General features: G+C 59.4%; 2 protein-coding genes across 5 annotated transcripts in view; one reads left to right on the forward strand and one right to left on the reverse strand.

The window, feature by feature from the left end:
* The first annotated feature begins 4,999 nt into the window (after positions 1 to 4,999).
* Positions 5,000 to 7,361, forward strand: SLC48A1 (solute carrier family 48 member 1). Its single transcript, XM_002920313.4, has 2 exons — positions 5,000 to 5,541; positions 6,153 to 7,361. The coding sequence occupies exons 1-2, from the start codon at positions 5,214 to 5,216 to the stop codon at positions 6,287 to 6,289; spliced, it is 465 nt and encodes a 154-aa protein (XP_002920359.2). The 5' UTR covers positions 5,000 to 5,213; the 3' UTR covers positions 6,290 to 7,361.
* A 982-nt stretch (positions 7,362 to 8,343) lies between these two features.
* Positions 8,344 to 21,102, reverse strand: part of HDAC7 (histone deacetylase 7) — a 35,566-nt gene continuing 22,807 nt past the window's right edge. For all 4 annotated transcript variants that reach the window (XM_034646533.1, XM_034646532.1, XM_034646534.1 and 1 more), the window contains 14 exons: positions 19,798 to 20,017; positions 18,334 to 18,467; positions 18,009 to 18,129; positions 17,779 to 17,828; positions 16,443 to 16,550; positions 15,375 to 15,430; positions 14,985 to 15,072; positions 13,807 to 13,926; positions 13,500 to 13,597; positions 12,143 to 12,261; positions 11,492 to 11,625; positions 11,101 to 11,185; positions 9,717 to 9,855; positions 8,344 to 9,544 (listed from right to left, as the gene is read on the reverse strand). In XM_034646533.1, coding sequence (XP_034502424.1) covers positions 9,499 to 9,544; positions 9,717 to 9,855; positions 11,101 to 11,185; positions 11,492 to 11,625; positions 12,143 to 12,261; positions 13,500 to 13,597; positions 13,807 to 13,926; positions 14,985 to 15,072; positions 15,375 to 15,430; positions 16,443 to 16,550; positions 17,779 to 17,828; positions 18,009 to 18,129; positions 18,334 to 18,467; positions 19,798 to 20,017 — 1,518 coding nt within the window. In that variant the 3' untranslated portion in view covers positions 8,344 to 9,498. The remainder of the gene's footprint in view (positions 9,545 to 9,716; positions 9,856 to 11,100; positions 11,186 to 11,491; positions 11,626 to 12,142; positions 12,262 to 13,499; positions 13,598 to 13,806; positions 13,927 to 14,984; positions 15,073 to 15,374; positions 15,431 to 16,442; positions 16,551 to 17,778; positions 17,829 to 18,008; positions 18,130 to 18,333; positions 18,468 to 19,797; positions 20,018 to 21,102) is intronic.

Raw genomic sequence — 21,102 nt, forward strand, 5'->3', positions numbered from 1 at the left:
AGCCGATGCCCGGCCGCCCCCGCCGCCGCTGCTGTTGGCACCCGCCTGCCGCGCCGCCGGCCCGGCCGCCCGGTGACAGCGTCCTCCCAGCGCGCCCGCTTGCCTGCCGCCCTTCGCTCGGCCCCCCAACCGCACGCGCGCTCGTGCCCGGGGACCTCCGCTCCTCAAGCGCCCCTTCCCTGGGGACTGGGTGAGGCAGAGGAGGAGTAAGTGGAAAGGAGGGCCGGGGGTTCCTGGGGAGGACCTCACCCCCAGCAGAGCCCTCAGCCGAGCCGAGCCCGGGCACGGCGCTAGGGATCTGACGGAAACTGGCCATTTTCTTCCCACCACCTCGGTGTCCCTTTGCCACCCCTCCGCTGTGGCTCTTCTGCCAGGGTCTGCTGAAGCCTGTGCTGAGTGCCTTTTCTGTGCTTTCAAAAGCAAAGGGGAGCCAAGTGCTAGAGCGAGAGCGTCAGGGTGCTTGCTGCTGGAGGCGGGATCCTCACCGAGGCTGTGTCTTTACTGTGCACCTGCCGACACCGGCTGAACCTCTCTGTGTTGTAGAATTGGTGTGAAGACGAGACGTAGTAGTCCTACTCGCTAACAATTTTTTCTAATACTTTCTGTGTCAGTCACCGTGTTAAGCAGTGTTTCCATCATCTGATTTCATCTTTGCATTAGTTCTATGCAGCGGGCATTATTATTTTGCCCATTTCACAGATAAGGCTCGAACTGAGGCTTAGAGTAAATAAATAGCTTGCTCAGGGCTACACAGCTGCATGAAACAGTATGTGTGGGAAAAGAACAGTATGTTTGGGAAAAAACACATGTAAGGGTGTTACTTTTACATAGGGTGATCACATTCCATTCCTAAAATCCTCTGCCCGAGAGAGCCCTGAATGTACTCACTGAAAGAAATTAGATTTACTTATTGCCACCACGCCTGCTGAGTGCCATCCCTGGGTAGAGAAGGAACGGGAGGTGGGGTTTCTGCCTTAATAGAGGGGCGTACAGAGCCACAGCCTGAGCAGCGCCAAACAGAGCCCTTGGGGGGCACCTTGGCTGGGATGCTGTCTGCCTGCCTAGGTGCCCTGCCTCCCCCCGACCTGTGGGTTCCTGTCCTCCCTGGAGGCAGCCAGCCCAGCATTGCTCAGTTCTCTACAGAACCCTGGCTCCCCCTCTGCACCCCCACCAGCTACTGTGTTCCTCAGGGGTCTCTCCTTGCAGTTTTGTGTATTTGTTCCCGGGAAGGAGGTGTCGTCGGGCGAGGGCCTGTGGCTGCAGTGACACCTGAGATGAAGGGGCTGGTTGGGGTGGAAGAGGGAGGGCCGTCCCTGGGATTGGAGCTGGTGTTGTCAGAGTCCGGTGCAGCTGAGCCAGTGCCTCCTGGGCCTCAGTTTCCTCATCTGTAAGGAGGGGGAGGAGATACCACTAAAAGAGGTGATTTTGGAGACCCCCTCCAGGCTGCAGTAGGACAGTTCAGAATGCTCTGCAGCGCTCGTCCCACAGCGGCCTCTTAGGAGGCTGTGAAAAAGGCCCCATAACTTGGGCTCCAGGGAGTGTGGGCTTTCCCACTGACCCAAACTCTGCCCTCTCTCCCTCCCCGAAGAATTCCCTCAGCCTCTGAGGAAGGCCTCTCCCTGCGGGGAGAGGGGCAAGGGCAGCAAGCATCTGGAGCAGGGCCTGGTGCCTCCCTGGCAGTCTGGCCCTCCAGACAGCCAGGAGGTGGCAGAGCCGGGTCAGAGCCGTCAGCCCTCTCCACCCCGAGTGGGCCTGAGAAAGTCTGTAGCCAGTCAGCCTCCTTCCTCTTTTGGGGGCGAAGCATCAGCAGATTTACTGACTTGTGAGCACCCCACTTCTGACTTGGCATTTTCCAGGCCAGAAACTGCTGAGTCACCAGAGGGCAGCCCCAGCATGCTCCTTCTCCCCTGACATGCAAGGCACGGGCTCATGGGGGTGCTGGTTTCTGAGGCAGGGTCAGGCCTGGGGCCAGCGGGAAAAGTGTTCATGGGCGGAGACCCGCTGTCTCCCATCCTAGGGGGGTGTCTGGGCAGAAGCCGCTTGGAGGAAAGGCAGTTGCAGAGAAAATGATTTTGCCGTGGGAATCCTGGAGAAACAGAGACTCTCGTTCTGAGTCTAGTAGACCAAGGAAAGGTGAAAAGAATAGAAAAGTTGCCCCAGGAATCTAAATGGCTCTGCTCTTCCCACTTGAGCTAGGAGGGAGAGGAGCCCTGGGGCTCGCGGTCTGGCTTTTCCCCAGGGCTGGTGTAGAGAGCAGGGGTGCAAGAACAGAGTGGGGCCCAGGGCCCCACTTGTCTGAGTTTCTCTGTGGGCTCCTCTGGCCTCCTCCCGGCTCCTCACCTCCAACCCAGCCACTGGTGATACTCTCACTGACCAACTCTGATCCTTTCTTGCCCTTGGTCTGTCAGCTGCGAGCCCCTAGTGGAGCAGGGGCTCTGGTCGTTGAAGCGGTGGGGTGGGGTTGGGGGGTGAGTGTGAGCGTGCAGCTAGGTAGGCCTGGGGTCCTGTCTATTCTGCCCTGAATTGTACAGACCAGGCTTCCTAGAGTCCAGGGTGTCCTCAGGAGGGGAGCAAAGCTGAGGGACAATTGCTTCCTGCCTGAGGGGTGGGAGGGGACCAGTCAGGGCTCCTGCTCCTTCACTGACCCCCTTGGGAGAGGCCCCTGTTCCAAGGGCAGCGGTGGGAAGCCCAGGTGGGTGGGCATGGGCCTGCTTCCAGAAGTGGCTTGTGTTTATCTGGGACCAAGGTCTGCGCGCAGGGCAAGTGAAAGGTGGTTAAGGTTGTGCCTGCTTATTAACAAAGAATTAGTACGTGGGACACACAAAATGGCCCTCTTCCTTTTCCTAGCCCCTTTTGGTATGTGGATGTATGGTGGGGGGGAGGGGTGTCTGGGGCACTCCTGCAGCACAGCCAGGGGACTAACACATGGCATTTCCACAGGCCCCTATTTCAGCATTTCCTAACCCAGAAATTGCTGAGTCACAGAGGAATTACTCTGACCTCCTTGTTTTTCTTCTGAGCTGGCTCCAGAACCTTAGAGTGGTGAAGGATCTTAGAGCTTATCTACTCCAGCCCCTCCACGGTGTACTGAGGACACAGAGGGCAGGTGGGGCTGTCCCAGACAGATGCCCATCTGACCGACTGTTCCTTGGATGCGCTCAGTGATAATAATACGCCCTCTTCCCAGGGCCCTTTAAGAACCCAAACAGCATCCCCAGATGAACACTTAGGATGCCTGCGAGAGGTTTGGGAAATGCTTCTGGAACATGCTCCAGATCATGTAAGATGTAAGCGGAGAAGCCATGAGATTGTAATTCCGTCCCTCTCTGGCCTGCTCCAGCTGCCTGTCTGGGTGGGGATGGAGAGACGCTTGTTCCAGCTCGCCCTGATCGCAGGGGTGGAGGGACCCGTGTTCCAGGCTCCAGGCCCCCAGCAGAGCTTGGGGTGGGCAGGCGCAGAGGTGGGAGAGCGTGGGTCAAAGAGGGTGGAGAGGGCGGCTGGGTAGGGGACGGGCGGGGGGGGGTTGCTGGCGGCTGGCAGGGCTGAGCCCTCTCTAGGATGGAACCCTGGCCAAGTTTCCAGGCTGGCAGGACCTTTGGGCTCACCCATTTCTAGATGTGGAAACACCAAGGCTCAGGGAGATCACCAGCAGCACAGCAGTGCCGGGCCCCAGACTTCCTGGCTCACAGTCCCGTGGCTTTGTGTCCCTCGCCAGGCTGCCCAAGTTGTGACAGCCGCTGAGCTGATAAGAGCACAGTTCTGTGCCAATGCCCCACCCCACCCCCGCCACCAGCCTCTTTTCCCCTCCTACCTCAAAAAGAGAAGAGAGAGAAATATCTTGGGCATATAAAAAAGGATAGATGATTTCATGAACTCCCTTACACTTAGCACCCAGCCTAAGGAAACATCACGGATTCAGTCAAAGCACGCTCCTGCCCCCAGTCTCCCGTCCACCTCCCTTCCTCCTCTCCCTGCTCAGGATAACCGCTCTCCCCAGCCAGATGCCCACCCTTCCCATGCATGGATGCTCCCCTGCCCGCAGTGGGTGTGGCTGCCTGTTGGAAACGGCTCGAGGCTCCTAGGACCCAGCAGCCCATGTCGCCCCCGCACGCGTGCAGAGCTCGCAGCTGGCTCTGCCTCTTCCCTCATGCCTTCCTCGCGGGGACCCTGTGGCCCTGCTCCAGACCCTTGCCAGCGGGACGGATATTTGTTCCTCTCCTGGGGCGGCGCCGGCAGGCACGGCCTGGCACGGAGGGCACTAACTGTACCGGCTGAGCGGCAGCTGGCCTCGCAGGGGAAGTGCCCGGCCGGGCCCAGAGGGCAGGCCCTGGAAGGGCTGGGGGTGTCTGGCCCGCCCGCTCAGCAAACCAGAGGGAGTGACGTGGAGTCTAGTCAAGAGCAAGAGGGCCGCTTGAGTGCTGGGTGGCCTTGGGGGGTCTCACTGCTGGGCCTCTTCACTCTGCAAGAACAATCCATGGAGTTCTGAAAGGACTCAGTCAGCCACAGGCCTTGGAGGGCCCAGTGGAGTGGGAGTGTCCGGGTGGGGGGCCCGCTTCCCACCTCTCGGCCTCTCTGTAGGTGGTCGCAGGTTCTGGAAAGCGGGCCAGACGGCAGCGATTCCCAAACCTTCTGATGTCAGGACCTCTTCACATGCTTGAAAAGTATTGAAGCCCCAAGGAAATGTTGTTTATGTGGGTTATATCTCTCGCCACGTACCATACTAGAAATTAAGACTGAGAACATTTTCAAGCATTTTATTTTTTTAATCTAAAAATATCAGTTGTTGTTTGTTGTCATGAAATATCCAGTGTTCTAGTTTTTCTGTTTGTTTCATAATATTTTTAAATTTTTTAAATTTATTTTTTAAAATTTAAATTCAATTAATTAACATCTCATGTATTTTTTGTTTTAGGGGTACAGGTCTGTAATTCATCGGTCTTATATAGTACCCAGTGCTCATTACAAGCATTTTAAAGTAATATTAAAAATAACATTGCGTTAGTGTAAATAACATTTTTGTGTAAGAAATAGTCATGTTTTTTTAAAACAAAAAAATGAGGGTAAAGAACGGCAATGTTTCCTATCTTTGCAAATCACTTTAACATCTGGCTTAACAGAAGACAGTAGATTCTCTTATCTGCTTTTGCATTCAAGTCCTGGTGATGCCAGAGGCGTGAGAGCCTCCAGAACATTCCACTCCAGGTCAGAAAGCAATGAAAGTGGAAGGCCAACATTATTTTAGTATTGCTATGCAAACAGCACTGGCCTCTGGGATGGAAGAGTCCCTGGGGTCTCTGGGGTCCCTGGGCCGGAGGCCGGCTGAGGAGGAGAGGGGAGGGGCGGCTCGGTGGGCTGACGAGTGTGTCCTGGCAGGTGTGCTGGCGCTGTGGGTGCTGGTGACGCACGTGATGTACATGCAGGATTACTGGAGGACCTGGCTCAAGGGACTGCGCGGCTTCTTCTTCGTGGGCGTCCTCTTCTCGGCAGTGTCCGTCGCCACATTCTGCACCTTCCTTGTGCTGGCTGTCACCCGACACCAGAGTGAGGGCCGGTCAGGGAGGGAAGGGCGTGGGAGGGCCTTTGGGGGACTTAGGAGAAGACGCGGGATTCTGGTCCTGGTTCCAAAGCTTGTGTCCAGGGAGCTTGGGCAGATCACTCAACCTGCCCGTGCCCGGGTTTTCTCGCTGAGGGGAAAGGAGCCCCCAGCCCCGCTTGGGTTGGAAGGGGTCAATGAAATGCGTGGGAGGTGTTGAGCGCGGTGTGCCCTGCAGGTCCGCAGCCCGCAGTGTTCTTAGCCCTAGGGGTTAGTCCTTTTGCGAGCTCTGGGATGGGAGCGCCCCCTCGTGGCTGCGGCCAGCAAGTAGGCAAAGGCCCTTCCTTCCTGCCCCTAAAGGAGTCTAATGCTTAGAACAGGTTGCAGGTGGCCCAGGGTAAACGTAGAAAGGCAGAGTGGATGATACAGACCCGTGACCGGCCAGCCCTGACTTTCCCTCATCCCCGAGGCCTCCTGCCTGCAAACCCCGAATGCTCTAAACGCGCTTATCACATTCCACCTCTCCTGGTAGGGAGGGGTGGCCCTGGGCTTGTGGCATGGTGGCTGGGGTCCAGGACAAAGCCCTCTCAAGTCATGGTGGGGCTCCTCTCCCCTGCAGGCCTCACAGACCCCAACAGCTACTACCTCTCCTGCGTCTGGAGCTTCATTTCCTTCAAGTGGGCCTTCCTGCTCAGCCTTTACGCCCACCGCTACCGGGCTGACTTCGCCGACATCAGCATCCTCAGCGATTTCTGACCCAAGGGGTGCGGCTTCTGTACCTTGGGGGTCCTCAGGACCTGGACTCAGCCTCTGAGACACTGGACAGGCCTGCCACACCCCCTGGAAGCCCTAGATCTGTGGCAGAAGAAACACAGCAAGAGGACTGCGGTCTCCTAGGAAGCTGTCCTGTCCCCTTTGTGGGACACCCGGGTGCGGTGGAAAGGGGTCCTTCCTGCCACGTTGCTTCTCACCGGCCTGGCTGGAGGGCGGCTTTAGACCTTTTCAGATGGATCTATTTTCTTAGCACTAAGTGAGGAATCTTTGTAAGCAGGGCCAGGGCAATGAGTCAAGGGGTAGGGCAGTGAGCCTTGACCTCTGCCTGGGGGCACTCTCCCGCAGGCCAGGCTGAGAACCTGGGAGGTCAGGTCACGTAAGGATCTCTACAGACCTCCCAACCCTGACCCCAGCACCTCATCCTGTTGTCCTTTGAGGGTCAGGCAGCTTAACTCCTCAATCCCAGGGATGACTCTCCTTTCCCAAGGCCTGGGGATCTGAGTGGAAAGTCAAGCGTCCCTCTTCCTCCCAGAGCTGATCTCCCATGAGTGTGCTAGAGCCAGTCATCTCCTTCACCATGCCACACACCCCAAAGCGGGACTCACCGAACGGGGCCGGACTAGCTGTCTGGGGAGGGTGCCCTGCCCCCAGAAGGGCTCCGGGGAAGGGGGCAGCATGGTGCAGTCTGGAGGGAACCCCGCAGATCTGCAGGGGTTCCATGCACCTGCAGCCCTGTATTTCTATCACTTCTCACATGCATCACCCCTGGCCACGAGACGTCCCCCCACTCCCCCCGCTCACTGCCCTCTGCCTAGAGCTTTCATCTTTTTAAATCTCCCTTCTGAAGGACAAAATCTGCTTTTCTGCCTATACACTGGCACAAGGGCTCACTAACTCGGGAGGGAAAGAGCTATTATTACATATCTTTTTATGTCAGGTTGCCATTTTGCACGGTTTACCCTTTTCCCACCTGATGTGTCCTGCCCTTCAGCTCTTTGCCTTATCTGTGTCACTGTCACTTTAGCAGAAATACAGCGGCCATTTGTATCCGCCAGCCTCTGGTTGTTTCTCATGGGGTGGGAATCTTGCGGGGAGTGGGGGGGGTTGCTGTGGGATTGGTAAGCGGGAAGGATGGTGGTGGCAGGCCTTGAGGTGTCAGGAAACCCATCTCCTTAGTTCACCTAAGGGATCACTGTCTCAGGGGCTGGAGGCTCTCTCCCTCTGGCCCCTCTTGGCCTAGGGGAGCCCAGCAGCCTGGCTCTCAGGCCACCCCAGCCAGGGGGGGGATGCTCAGAGACATGGCCTCAGCACCACCGGTGGCATTTACTGTCTGTCACCCAAGAGGCCAGGACAGACAGGAAGGGCGTGAACCTGCCTGCCTTCATATTCTCCCAGGCTGAGGGCTTGGGGCCAGGTCTGAGGTGGTAAGCCTGCTACTCCTACCAGCTGGAGAAGCCTGGCTGGCTCGGATCTATAAAGACAGATGCCGGCAGCCTGGCACCTTCCGCTCTGGTGATTGGATGAGCTTGTCCCAGCCTGCCGCCTCATGCAGTGTCTCTTCTGCGCTCGGTGTATGTTCCGAAGTCATGGCGCATTCGAGCGGGCAGGGAACATAAACACTGTCTACTTCTGGAACCTTTGATAAACAGAGGCCCCAGGAGGTGAAGTGACTTACCTGAGCTCCCAGCTGGGACTTGAACCCAGGTAGGTCTGATTCACCACTCTCTGGGGATGCCTCCTGGGTCTGGATATCTCTATCCCCACCCCCCTCAGCGGGCCTTCTGTCTCTGGACTCAGCCCAAAGCTGGGGCAAGTGGGGACCAGCTAGGGTGTGTTCAGAATGGATTCTTCCTGCAACGGGGCTACCCACAGAAGGGCAAGGAGCTGGAGGGGGGCTGGCCCGCAGCCCAGCTGGTCCCTTTCCCACATCAAACGAGACGCACGCTGCGCTGTGTGGCCCAACGCCCGCCGTTCGCCCCGCACCGCTCTACGCCCACGGGACCCCCCTCAGCCCCGGAGGCCCTTTCACAGGCACCTTTAAAGCAAATAAAACATTTATTGTTCAGATTTTTTTTTCCATTTTTTTCTTTTTTTTTCTTTTATACAAAAACATGCATACGTACACAGGGTATGGTGGTCCTGGGGCAGACACACACACACACACACACACATACACTCACACAAACACATACTCTCTCACGCGCACACACACAAACACTTTCCTTCTTGGCTCCAGGCCTGGACCCCAGAAGCCTTGAAGACTTAATCAGGGCAGCCTCCCCTCCCCCATGTCTTGCATCCACTCTCCCAGCCCCTTTCCCCTCAGCCAGGCTAGTCCTATGTAGGGCAGGAGTCAGAGCTGGGTGAGGGAGACCCCAGAAAGAGAGAAGGCTCACGGAGGGGGGCAGTGAGCGAGGGGCCCCTGGCGGTCATGCTGTGCCACTGAGGGGAGATGAAGAGTTTGGCACCATTGGCTCAGGAAGCACAGAACTCCCAGAGCACCCGTCTGCCCCACCCGGGCACTGAGATGGTTGACGCAGGGTGGCCTCGGCGGGGGGAGGGACAGAGGGGAGGCCTGCCGATGACTGCTCTCTCGGAAGGAGCTTTGCCTCCCTGCCCGGTGGCGGGGTGAGGTGGGGGGGAGGAAGCTTCCAGAGTCATCTGAGGAAGCAGGCAAGAGGGACACCCCCTGCACTCAGGGATAGCGGACCCCCTGGCTACCCAACCCCCTTCCCCTCACTCCAGCCCAGCCCTCAGAGCCTAGGAAGGACCACCCTGGCTGAGGCCAAGTTCACATTTCTGTGTGGAGCCTGGGGCTGTATGCACAGCCCAGGGTCTACAGAGCCAAGAATAGTGGTTATCGGTGGGCCCGACTGAGCTAGTCCTCCTCTGTGCAGTCCTGAGGAATGGGGGCCCAGTCGGGCCTGGACCCCAAAGGGGCGACTCTGTTCTTGAGAGCCCTACTGAGGCCTGGCTGGCTGCCCAGCCTGCCTCCTCTCCGGGTCCTCTTTGGTCCCTATCCTAGACCCAGGGCCCTTCTCGGGCTCCTTGGGGTGACTGTCAAGGGGCTGTTCTCTGGCCCCAACTACCTGCCCGAAGGCTCTCTGAAGCCCCTGGGAATGGGTACTGTTGCCAGAGGTTAGAAGAGAACCAGGTCCGAAGGGCAGGGCGGGCAGATCCATTCTGAAGCCTTAGAGAGTCATGGGTTCTTCCTCCTCCACCAGCTGTTCCGAGGGCCTTGGGGGAGAGACAGGGGTGGTGATGCTGGAGGGCCAGGGGCTGCAGGAAGGGCCTCAGCCCAGCTTCCCAGGAAGCCTAGGAAGGCTGGAGTGGCTGTGCTGGGCTCCGGGGTCCTCGAGTTGGGAGGGTCCAAGGGGCGGAGAGGCTGCGGGCCAGGGGCGGGCATTACCGCTCTTCAGCCAGGATGCCCACGGAGAGGGATGCCAACGCCGTCACCGCCTCCACTTCTTCCGTGTCGGCGCCTGGCGCCCTGGGCGCCCAGGAGTCTGGACGGGAAGCCAGGCGCTGCATGCAGCCCCAGTATTTACCTGGGGCAAGAGGCCGAGTCAGAAAGGGCTGGGGAAACAAGCCCCTCCACCCTGCCACGCCACGCATCCTAGACTGGCAGAAGGCTGGACCAAACGGGCCAAGGGCCCGACAGCAGTGGGCGTGTCAGTCTGGGGTCAGTGCTCTCACCTGCCTCTACCCTCAACGTAACACCTTCTCTCACCCAGACCCCCCGCAGCCCTGCCAGGGTGAGCAGAGCAGATTCGCTGTGGCTATGAGGGGGTCCTAGCAGGTACCCAAGCCATTCCTGCACCCCTGACCCATTCCCACAGTGTGGGGTTCCTAAGAGCACCGGTAGGGCTCACTCTTCCCTAGATGGGGTCTGCATCTCCGGCCAGCACGCGGGACAGGACAGCGTGGGGAGGTGGGAAGGACACAGCACAGAGAGCTGACCTCCCCCCACCCCGGCTGCTCTGTGTAGTATTAGGGGGTCAGTCACTGCCCAGGGCTTCCACTGCCCCCGCTAAGCCGCGGACATGACCATCCTGCCTGCTGTTGTAAGAAATAATGTCCACGGCACATGCCCCACCCAGAGCCTGGCCCTGGATGTGGGGAGTCTACTTTATTCAGTTGTGTATCCCTAGCATTGAACACAGGTCTTCACGTAAAGTGCTCCACAGATGCTAAGTTGCAGGTGGAAACTTAAAGTGCTTTCCAAACGTAGGGTCATTCTTTTTTTTTTTTTTAAAGGAGGCTCCACGTTGGGCGTGGAGTCCAGTGCAGCGCTTGAACTCGTGACCCTGAGGATCAACACCTGAGCCAAAATCAAGAGGTGGATGCTTAACCCTCTGAGCCACCTAGGCGCCCCCAAATGTGGGCTTATTCTAAGATCAGCAGGCAGAGCTCCCAAGGTCCCTGTGGACAGGACTGAGGGTCAAGGTAGAACCAGCACTTTTGGCAAAAGGCCTGCTGCTAGTGGCCTGGCCCTGGCCTCGGGCTGTGGCTGGAGATGGGAGGCCAGTCCCGCCTTGAGGAGGAAGGTGGTCCCCACTGACTGGTGGTCCCCACTGGATCCATCTGGAGGGCCCCAAGAGTACCCATTCCCGGGGAGGGAGGCAGTCCCGCCAGCACTGTTGGGGTAATTCATAGGAAGCCCACTCCAGCACAGCAGCGGAGCCCCTTGCCTGGCGGGCACTGGAAGCCATGGGGCCTGGGTTACCGGGGGCAGTAGACCCCTGAGGTTCTCCCAAGTCTGGGGTCAGCGGGTGCCCTCTCTCCGTACTCACTGTGCACCCGGATCACGGCTTCCAAAGAGCGGATGGCGTTGAGGTTGGGTTTCTGTTTCCAGCCCTCTTCTGAGAGAGGGTCCACCTACAGGAGAAAACAGCATGTCGGCTCTTAGGGACCCACAGGCCCAGCAATCTCCCACCCTACAGGCCCTGGCTTTCCAGGCACAAATACGCATGCGCTCCCAGCTCTGCCTAAGGCTGGAAACACTGGTCTGACACCTTACCTGGGGAAGGGGCACCCGCTCTGTTCCCCTTGTTCTAGGCCTGCCACCCCTGCCCTCTCTGCGAGCCTTCTGAGGGGCATCCCATCTGCCTGCTCGCTGGGGCCATCCTTGGGGAGCTGGGCTTCCTGCCCTACGGATACACAGACCGGGGGCGGGCAGCTCACCTTGTTCCCCAGAAGAGCAGCCACGCAGGCCTCAGAAGCGTCACAGATGGCTGTGAGGTCATGGCCACCTTCCAAGGCCAGCACCACGGCACCTCCCGCCAAGCTCATCAGCTGCTGCGTCATGTACCCGAAACCTAGATGGTGGGGCAGGGAGGAAGAGGGGAGGCAGGCCTGGAGGGGAGGCGGACCCTCTTTGTGACTTCCCTGCTGGCGTCCTCCTTTATAAGCAATGATCAGATGCATACATCTCTCCTTCCAGGCCCTTCACATGGACTCCCATGTCAAACCTATGCGTATTCCCCAGGCAAGGATTGTGGAGCTTGAAGGACTTGCGTGGGGCCTACAGCTGGTAAGTGGCAAGGCCAGGACTGGAACCCGGGGCTTGGACTCCAGCCCGGCTTTTCCACTAAGCTGCACCATCTTCTCTCTCTGTCCCCCAAGCCCTGGGGCCCCCCCGCAGGCTGAGTGCGTTCCCTCTGTTCTGAGAACACGGCTCCTCCCCACCCTCCTCCGGGAGAAGCTGCCAACCCAGCCGGGGACGGCACAACGGGGTGTGCACTGTGTGCCACCTTCCCCTGGACTTGGGCAGTGCCTCCCCTCCCAGCCTAGCCCTCATTCCTGACACCTCCATCTGGACTGGGCCCTCCTTACATTTAGCGGAAACATGGTAGCCACCCAGCGGGGCTGGGTGACCCTCGGCAGCATCAAACCCAGCTGACACCAGGACCAGGTCCGGAGAGAACTCTCTGGCGATGGGCATCACGACCGTCCTGTGCGGGTGCCAGAGGCAGGGGCTCAGCACTCTGTGCAGGGCTGCTTCCCACCAGCTTCCCTGTGCAGACCCTGCTCTTCGGGCTCCAAGACCCCCCCCCCATCTCCCAGCAGGATAAATGGATCCCTCTGACCTCCTTGACCTGGCTGGCTACCCATATTCCTAGTACAGCCTAAGGACTCAGCCACCCAGAGCTCTTACCTGGCAAGAGGCAGGAAGGAGTCAAGGATGGGACCCCAAAGGGAAAGAAAGAAGTGTGTGCGTGGGTGCGTAAATGTGTGCGTGCTCGTGCATGCTTGTGTGTGCGCGTGTGTATGTGTCTATGTGTGTCTGTGATGTCTGTGAGGGGCAGTGAGCAGGGCCACAGTGGGGGCGGGTCACTAAGCCTCGGGGGCTGAAACTACTGGAACTCAGCTGCCACCCACTTTGGACTGAGTTGACCACACCTCACCACTCGCCACCTGAGAGCGGACTCTCTTGAGGTCCTGGGCCACCCAGATCCATTCTCTCATCCTCTGCCCCTGCCGGCCCCCACAGCTGTCTCCCTCCATTCTTCACCCAACCCTGGCATTCATTTTGATGTGTTTCAAAGCCCTGGGCTCAGGGCACACAGACACTAGGAAGCCCAGTCCAGGGCTCCTACAGAATTACCTCTCATGGAGAATATTTCCAGAAAAGTATTTGAAACCTACTTCCAGGGTTCTCTTTTCCCAAATGGAGTATAGCCACCCCGGAGTGAAACATATAAGGGCTCCTAAACAGAGCCCAAAGCCCCTGTTCTAGAACGCTGTTTCTTAAGCAACTCCCCGATATGAACATCACCTACTTTCTTTCTCCACAATTTAAATTTCTCATCTCCTGTGCAAAGTCTACCTCCTCCAGGCAGCCTTCTTTGAATGTGGCAGCTATGCTCACTCCACCCTATCTTCCAGCACTCAGTTCAACATTGGCTCTTGGTAACATGTGACTTTATAAAGTACCCCTGACTTTTTCATTCTGTGTTTCCTGTCTTCTCATGGGGGCTGGGGGCTCCTGGAGGCCAGTGTAATAGTGCCTTTCCTTTTGTTTGTCTCAGTCTGGAAGACCCACCCCAGGACTGGCTTATAATATTCCGGTAATTGCATGAGGACGGGCTGTCAAGCCAACCCATCGCCTCCGGCCTGGTGCTGTTGGGAAAAGGGGCAGGAAAGAGTGGCCTTGCTGGGCGGACCTCCCCCGGGCCCCCACAGCACTTACCTGAAGGCGGCCAGGTACTCAGGATCCCCCATCGGAGGGTCCAGACCTCCCGCCCAGGCCACGTTGACGTTGAAACCCTCACCGCTACCAGCTCCCACCTGGAAAACAGGAAGCAAGAGAGACAAGAGGAGAGCAGGGTCGCAGGACAGGAATCCCAGGACGCCAGTGCTGCGAGACCAGCTCCTCCGGCCTCTTCCCTTCCAGACAGAGACACGGGGCATCAGAGAGGCTAATTCCCCTGCCCAGGACCCCACAGCTAGTGGGGACAGAGGCAGAGTCCACGGGGCTGGGAGGAGCACGTGGTTACCTCATCCGCGGCCCCACTGCCGGGGAAGAAGTTGCCGTCGTCGTGGCGATGCAGGGAGATGTACAGCACACCGGGGTCCTGGTAGAAGGTCTGCTGGGTGCCGTTGCCGTGGTGAACATCCTGGGCAGAGAGATGGACGTGGGTTAGGGAAGGCCTGAAGGCACGCCGATGGGGCTGGCACAGCTCAGAAGGATTTCGAGCGTCCCTCTTCTGAGGGTCAGGACCCTAGACCAGGAGTCAGGAGACTGGGGCTCCTACAGCTACACTGTTGAGTGGTCCCAGGTAGTCCACCGGCGCTCTCCGTGCCTCGGCCTCTCCGTGCACGCACAGACGTGTGCACGGCCCGAGACCAGGGTGGATATACCACACGACCCTCAAGAGGAGGAGGCACGCTAAGGGCCAGCCGGCCAGTGAGCGCAAGACGTGTCCGGCAGAAGAGGAAGAGTGCGCGCTTACACGTGTCAGGAACCCGCGCTCCTGTGTCTTGTCCGAGGTCACGGAGCGATAAGGTGATGGGAAGCCAAGCTCAGTTACAGAGGGGCAGGTCCACGAGGCTCCGGGCCACCACTGCTAGGGAGAGCTGCGGCCTGACACTTGGTAAGTCACGGGACCGTGCGTGGGCGCGAGGGTGGAAAATTCCTCTATTTGGTACAGCTCAGAGAGACGCAGGGACTCCAGAGCTGACTGGCCTGGGTTCGAATCCCGCTCTCAGGGCTTACTAGAAGTGCAGCGACGTGCAAGTTACTTAATGTCTCAGGGCTCACATTCCTCATCTGAAAGCAGGTACCAGTCAGGCTCAAACACATCACAGGTCAAACTGCAGGGTCTGGGTGTGATTAGGGGCACGTTGAGGTGACCTGCCATCCCTGTGACTGTAGGGGCAATGGCCTAATTATGACATCTGCAGAAAGCAGCCGCCGGAAGCCAAAGAATACTCAAGTGGCTCCTCCCACCGTCGGGGTTTGCGATGGCTGAGGGCCTTCTCACACGCCATCGCCTCCGGGCCTCCCGGCAGCCCCCCGAGGTGGCTCTTGTCTTCGTCTACATTTTATACGGAGGGAAGCGGAGGCCCAGGAGGCCCATGCGGAACTCGGACAGGAAGCCAGATCCCCCGAGGCCAGGCTCCGGGCTCCCTCCACGGGGCTCTGGGATCTGAGGGGCTAGGAACCGGGACCTACCCAGTCCATGATGAGGATCTTGCTGGCCTTGCCCTGCTGTTGAAGCTGCCGGCAGGCGATGGCCACCGAGTTGAAGAAGCAGAAGCCCCTGCGAGGAGGAGAGAGAGGCTCTGCCAGCCCGTCCCCCCTGTGTCTCCCCCCTCCAGCCTCCGTCCTCTGCCAGCCCGCCCCCCCTGTGTCTCCCCTCCAGCCTCCGTCCTCTGCCAGCCCGTCCCCTCTGTGTCTCCCCCCTCCAGCCTCCGTCCTCTGCCAGCCCGTCCCCTCTGTGTCTCCCCCCTCCAGCCTCCGTCCTCCACCCACCCCCGGTGCGGCCTAGCCCCAGGAGGCTCAGGGGATGGAGGGCGAATGCCCCCCCACGTCACCCCCTCCCAAGCCTCCCTCCAGCCTTACATGGCTGTGGAATGGTCTGCATGGTGTCCTGGGGGCCGAACCACAGCAAAACCATTCTGGAAACAGAAAGAATGCTTGTCAGCCAAGGGGCCAGCACTCGGACCCCCATGCCCATGAAACTGCCCCCAACCCCAGGCTCATCCCTTGAGTAGGGGCCGTAGGACAATAGCCGTCAGCAGATCTGACCGCGGCCAGGCTGGATCTGAGGTGCCCCGGGGCTCGGCCGCCAGGCCAGGCATCCTCTTGCTTTTAGGCTGGCGGTAAACACAACCCCGCACCCCCACCCCGGTGTGTCCTGACTCTTAGCACTCTATAACAACAGCTACTGTTTGTCGGGCAGAAGCTACACTGGCACCGTGCGCCAGCACTCTATAAACGCGGGACTTCAGCCTGACATCTCTCCGAGGGAAATGTCACCTAATCCTCACAGCATCTCCTGAGATAAACAGGATTCTCTCTAGTTCACAGCTGAGGAGAAATCTGAAGCTTCGGCAAGTTAAATAGCTTGTGGGAAGTTGCCCTCTTGTCAAAGGGTGAAGCCAGAACACAACGAGCTCAGCCCGGCGCTCAGCATTCCACTGCACGGCCCCTCCGAGGAGGAGCTAGGACACTGTCCGTGTGACCACCTTGGACTACGAGCTCTTCAACAGCGGCGGGTGCGGACCTCAGCACGCATCCCTGGGAGGTGCCTGGCCCAGAGCGCACAAGCACGGGCACCAACCCGGTCTGTAAAACCTCGGTATTGCACAGAACCAATCTGCCAGTGGACAAAGGACCAGAGATGCTCTGCAACTTGCCGGCGGTCACACAGCGGGTCTGTGTGTGAAATGATCCTGAATAATTGTGACCCTGGGTCTCTTAGAGACCAGCGGCTTGACTCCCCACCAAATAGCAAGAACGTAAGGTTCGAATCTCAGCTTCGTCCCCAGAGCTCTCGATTTCCCTTTCAAAACCCTGCAGCGACATCCAAGAGGAGTGAGAGGGCCGGGGCCCTGGGTCTGGCCTTCCCTGCTGCCCCATCCTGCTACCTCCTCTGTGGCTTATCCACCTTCCACTCAAGGCTCCTACCTTTAGCTCACGGGAAGCTACTTTGAAGGCGAGGTCGGTGACGCTGCCGGCGGCCCAGCGGGCTGCATTGGAGGAGTGCAGCTCGTTCCAGATGGTGTCGGTATCCACCTGTGGGGGCCAGAGTCAGGGCCTGCATCATCCAAGGCCCCCACAGGAGCCAGGGCCCACTTGGGCGGTGCCCACCCCACGGCCAGGACCCCAGGGGCAGGGAGCTGGGCAGACAGTGCTGCCTCCCCAGTGCCCCACCACCCAAAGGCAAGGCCTCCTGTGTCCCCCAATCCCAGCATGACTTCTCCTTCCCAGCTTCAGTCCATATCACCAGCCCGTATCTGGCCAGCACTCTGCCAGCAGCATCGCGCCTGCCTCCCCGGTCAGAGGAGGGGGCATGGCGTTACCTGGGCGGGACTTGGGGTTTGGACCGGGAGGGGGTTTTAAGCCCCAGCTGACTCTGCTCAGGCCCTGCGGGACGGTCGGAGCTCGAGGGGCCGTCTGCACCACTGTCTTCCACTCAGGGCCCCTAGCCCAGGCTGGGAGGCCCCCCAAACCCAGTCCCTGGGCCTCAAGGCTAGGGAGGGGCCGGGGGGCATGATGGGGAGATGGGGAGGGCGAGGCGGACCAAGAGAGGCGAGGAAGGCAGAGAGAGTCGCAAGAGGCTGGAGAAAGAGAGAGAGAAAGACAGACAGAGAGGGAGAGGAGGGAGGAGAAAACAGAAGCAACAACAGTTGGAAAAATCAGAAAGTGGCAAGAAATGGGAAGTTGTGAACAGGGCGCTGACTGGCTCCCAAACAGCCCCCCAACTACAGCTCCCACTTCCCTCCGGAACTAGGCCTCCAGCCCCTGCCTCCACACTCCTGGCTGGGACACCACCAGAGGCAGCAGGGAGCCCCCTAAGCAGGGTGAACTGGGAGGAGGGGAAGCTGGCCGTGGGAAAGAATTGCCTGGGTCACCAAGGACGCCGGAGGCACCCCCACGGCCCCAGGCCGAGCAGGAGCAGACCGACTCTGCCTGGAGGCCGGCATGGAAGGGCGAATCCCGACCACCACCAGGGTCTTAGGAAGGGAGCCCATCCCCTGCTCTTTGAGCCTCACTCGGCATTTACCGAACACCTTCTAAGTACAAGGCACAGGGCTCCCCGCTCAGGAGACACTGACAGGTGGAGGACACGCCTGCCCACAAGGAGCTTCTAGCCGGCACAGGAGCATTAGGGGGGACCCCTGGCCCCCCAGGTCTGGCAGAACCACAAGAACAAGCAGGTAGGGGCTGGGCCTGGGAGAACGGAAGGGAGGAGCTCCGAGAGCCCGTGGCAATGGCCGCTCAAGCCCCTGGGCACACTTACCCCTACCCCACCACAGGGCAGCATCACAAACATCCGCTGTGCCAGGAGCCCTGCGGGGAGAGGCCCAGTGTGTGTGAGCGAAGCCCCTCCGACTCCAGCCTGAGGAGGGCGGGGGCCGGGGGCCCAGGGCGAGGGCACAGTGGGGACGCCCAGGATGCTGCAGGGACAGGCTGGGCGAGCTGGGTGAGTCCGGGGAGGGACGGGGGTCCCAGGCACCACTGCACCCCTACCTGCCAGCTTCCCGTTGTCCAGTTTGAGGCGGCTGAGCGGGTTGGTGCCATAGAGGAGCACATGCCGCTCGGAGTGCACGGACTGCAGCTCCTCCAGGGAGGCCTTCCGGCCCCGGAGACACTGAGGAAGGGCCGCAGAGCTCCTAAGCCCCTGCTCACTTCCTCCCTGCCACGACCACCAGCCCGCTGGGCGGCCCCTCATCCCATCTCACACCCGCTCCCACCCCCTTCCTCTCCCCTCCCTTCCCCTCCCCTCCCCTCCCCTCCGATACTCTGGCTACTCTGGCCTCCTGCCGTTGCCCAAGCCCCCACCCCACATCCTCACCTCACACTGGCTCCGGAGCCCCCGCTCCTGCAGCCGGGACCAGATGCTCTGGATGCGGCCCGCGTGCTCGGGGTGCCGGCTGTTGTCCCCGCAGGAGCACTGGTGCTTCAGCATGACCGAGTCATAGACCAGCCCTGCGAGAGCGGGGCTCAGGGCCCGGACCGGGGGAGACCTGCCCCCCGATGGCTGCACGCGCCCACACCCACATGGAGCCAGAGCAGACCCCCCCCACCACTCACATAGTCCCACATCCCCCGTCCAGCTGCTCGGCCCTTCACGGACACACACACACACGCACACACGCGCACCCCGGCCTCTGACGCGGGCAGCGCCAACACGGCCCCAGCCAACACGCGGCTGCAGAGCCCCTGCCCTCCCGCCACACTGCCCCTCCTCCCACGGCTCCATAGGGCTACCAAGACCGCAAGAGCTCAGAGCCTAACAAAAAGAGGCCTAAGGTCGGGGTCTCACGCTGAAGGCCACGACGCAGACAGGCTGCCACGGGGGTGTGAGAGGACAAAGAATTCCTCAGAAACCCCCAGACCAAGAGCTGGGAAGCCCGCAGTGACGCAGGGCCATGTGACAAGACAGATGCAGTTTTGGGGAAGTGACTGTTTCGGCCTGACCAGTGGGCCGCCTAGAGGGCCCTGCCTGCTGTCGGTGGGTGGGCCACTTTCAGCACGCCTCAGGACATCGGGATCTTCAAAGCTTTCACCCCACTTGACCCAGGGATGCCGCTCCTTAAGAGCAGCCCTTGGGAAACAACGCCAGGGGCGAGCAGAGATTCATGGACAAGGACATTCACATGAGGAAAAAGGAGTCACCACCTAGCCGCCCAACCAAGGAGAAACCTTCCCAAAAAAATACCGTGATGAAATACTATAAAAATCTCATTTTTAAAGGTTAATCGTATCATGATGTGTTCCTAACAGGTTAACAGACTGAATGGGGCACAACACGCAATCAGTGTGTATACGGTTCTGTACAGAGCTGCAACAAAGATGGCCTGAACCACACAGCCTTCAGGAGAGGTGGCCTCGGGGTGGTGGGATACTGGTTGGCCATTTTTATCGTATTCTTCGGTTTCTCTGTATCTCTCAAAATTTCTAAAATGCTCTTGAGTTCTTATTACCCACAGAGCAACCACAATAAATATCATTTTTGAAAGGTCTGAACGAGTTGTCAGGAGACCCGGATTTGTAACCTGGCTTGACCGTCAGCTCGCTCTTTGCCCACAAGCTTGGCATCTTAGTTTCCCGAGCCCCGGTCTCCTCGTCTGCAAAACGAGAACCACCACCCACTCCACCAGCTTCATGGGATGCTGTGTGGATGTGACAAGGCCAAGAAAGGGCTCTGTGGCCTCGAAAAGTGCCACAAGTGACAGCATGACACGACAAGCACTCGTGCATGAGCCCCTGTGGGCCCCCTGCCCCTTCTTCCACCCCAGTCTAATCTAGGCCTTACCTGTGGTGAATGGCAGGGTCCTGGCAGGGGTCTCCGAGCTGGGCAGGACACGGGCCTGACTGGCGGGCTCTGGAGTTGGCAGTGAGGCAGGTGCGGCTGGGGACGACTGAGCCCTGGATAGGGGCCGGTGACTGCCCTGGGCCAGGGGAAGCAGCACAGAGTCCCCAGTTCCTCCCCGGGGGAGCCGCCCAGCCAGTCGCTGCTGCTCCCAGAGGAACACCTGAGGGACACAGGGGGCCTCAGTCTCCAGGTCTCGGGATTCTGCTCCATCTGTTGCTGCCCAAGGACTTGGAAACCTCCAGGCAGGCCCCTTTCGGGAGAGATTCCATGATGCCTCTAGCCCTGGCGGGGCTCTGGCCTTCGATCTCTGAACCCTCGTCCCCCTACACTACCCCCTAAGGTCTGCAGCCCAGAATGACCACCCTGTGCCACCAGAGCTCCTTGGACCCTAGGGACTCCAAAGCCAGAAGCCAGGTAAAGGGCCTCGGGTCCACTGCCCAAGGACACAGGGACGCACAGGGACGTGTGTGGGCCACTGCACGTGTGTGGACTGTTGCCACGGGCCGTGGGCTGAGTCGTGTCCCTGCCACTTCCTATTCGTGAAGTCCTAAGCCCCACCCCAGCACCTCAGAATGTGCCCTTATTTGGAGATAGGTAATTACAGAGGTAATCAGGTTAAAATGAGGTCATGAGGGCGAGCCTTAATCCAATATTACTTTTGTCCTTAAAAAAAGGGAAAAGTTGAACACAGATAGGCATAAGGGGAGGATGATGTGAGGACACAGGGAGAAGATGGCCATCTACAAGGACAGAGGCCGGGAGCAGCCCCTCCCTCACAGCCCTCGGAAAAAACGAACCCTGGTGTCGGCCTTCCAGCCTCCAGAAACGCGAGACGATGTATTTCTGTCATTTTAGGGGCCTGGTCTGTAGTACTTGCTCCTGCAGCCCTAGCACACTAACCCCCATGGCTTGACTCACACTGTGACAGCGCCCTGGCTGAGGCGCTCGCGCCTGGCTCTGCCCCGTGTCCGGTCCTAGCCCCCATCCTGGACATGGGACAGCCGGTCACAGGGGAGAGGGGCTGGGGCAGGGACGTGCACGGCTCTGTGAGAAGCCGGCCTCAGCACTGGACAAGGGACATGGCTTCCCCCTGAGACTGGCAGGCTACCGGAGTGTGCACATATGTGCGTGTGTGTGCCTGTGCGTGCGGTGTGCATGGGTGTGGGGGGCGTGGCTGCACCTTGGTGCGGATCTGGTGGGGCAACCCGGCTCCCAGAGCTGTCTCCTGCTCTGATGACCTAGCTC

The sequence above is a fragment of the Ailuropoda melanoleuca genome, chromosome 16, assembly GCF_002007445.2.
Source record: "Ailuropoda melanoleuca isolate Jingjing chromosome 16, ASM200744v2, whole genome shotgun sequence".
NCBI classification, from domain to species: domain Eukaryota; kingdom Metazoa; phylum Chordata; class Mammalia; order Carnivora; family Ursidae; genus Ailuropoda; species Ailuropoda melanoleuca.

Coding starts and splice junctions, on each gene's coding strand:
- SLC48A1 (XM_002920313.4), top strand. CDS start 5,214: ATGAAAGTGGAAGGCCAACATTATTTTAGTATTGCTATGCAAACAGCA. Junction 5,542..6,152: donor GGCTGTCACCCGACACCAGA/GTGAGGGCCGGT, acceptor TCTCCCCTGCAG/GCCTCACAGACCCCAACAGC.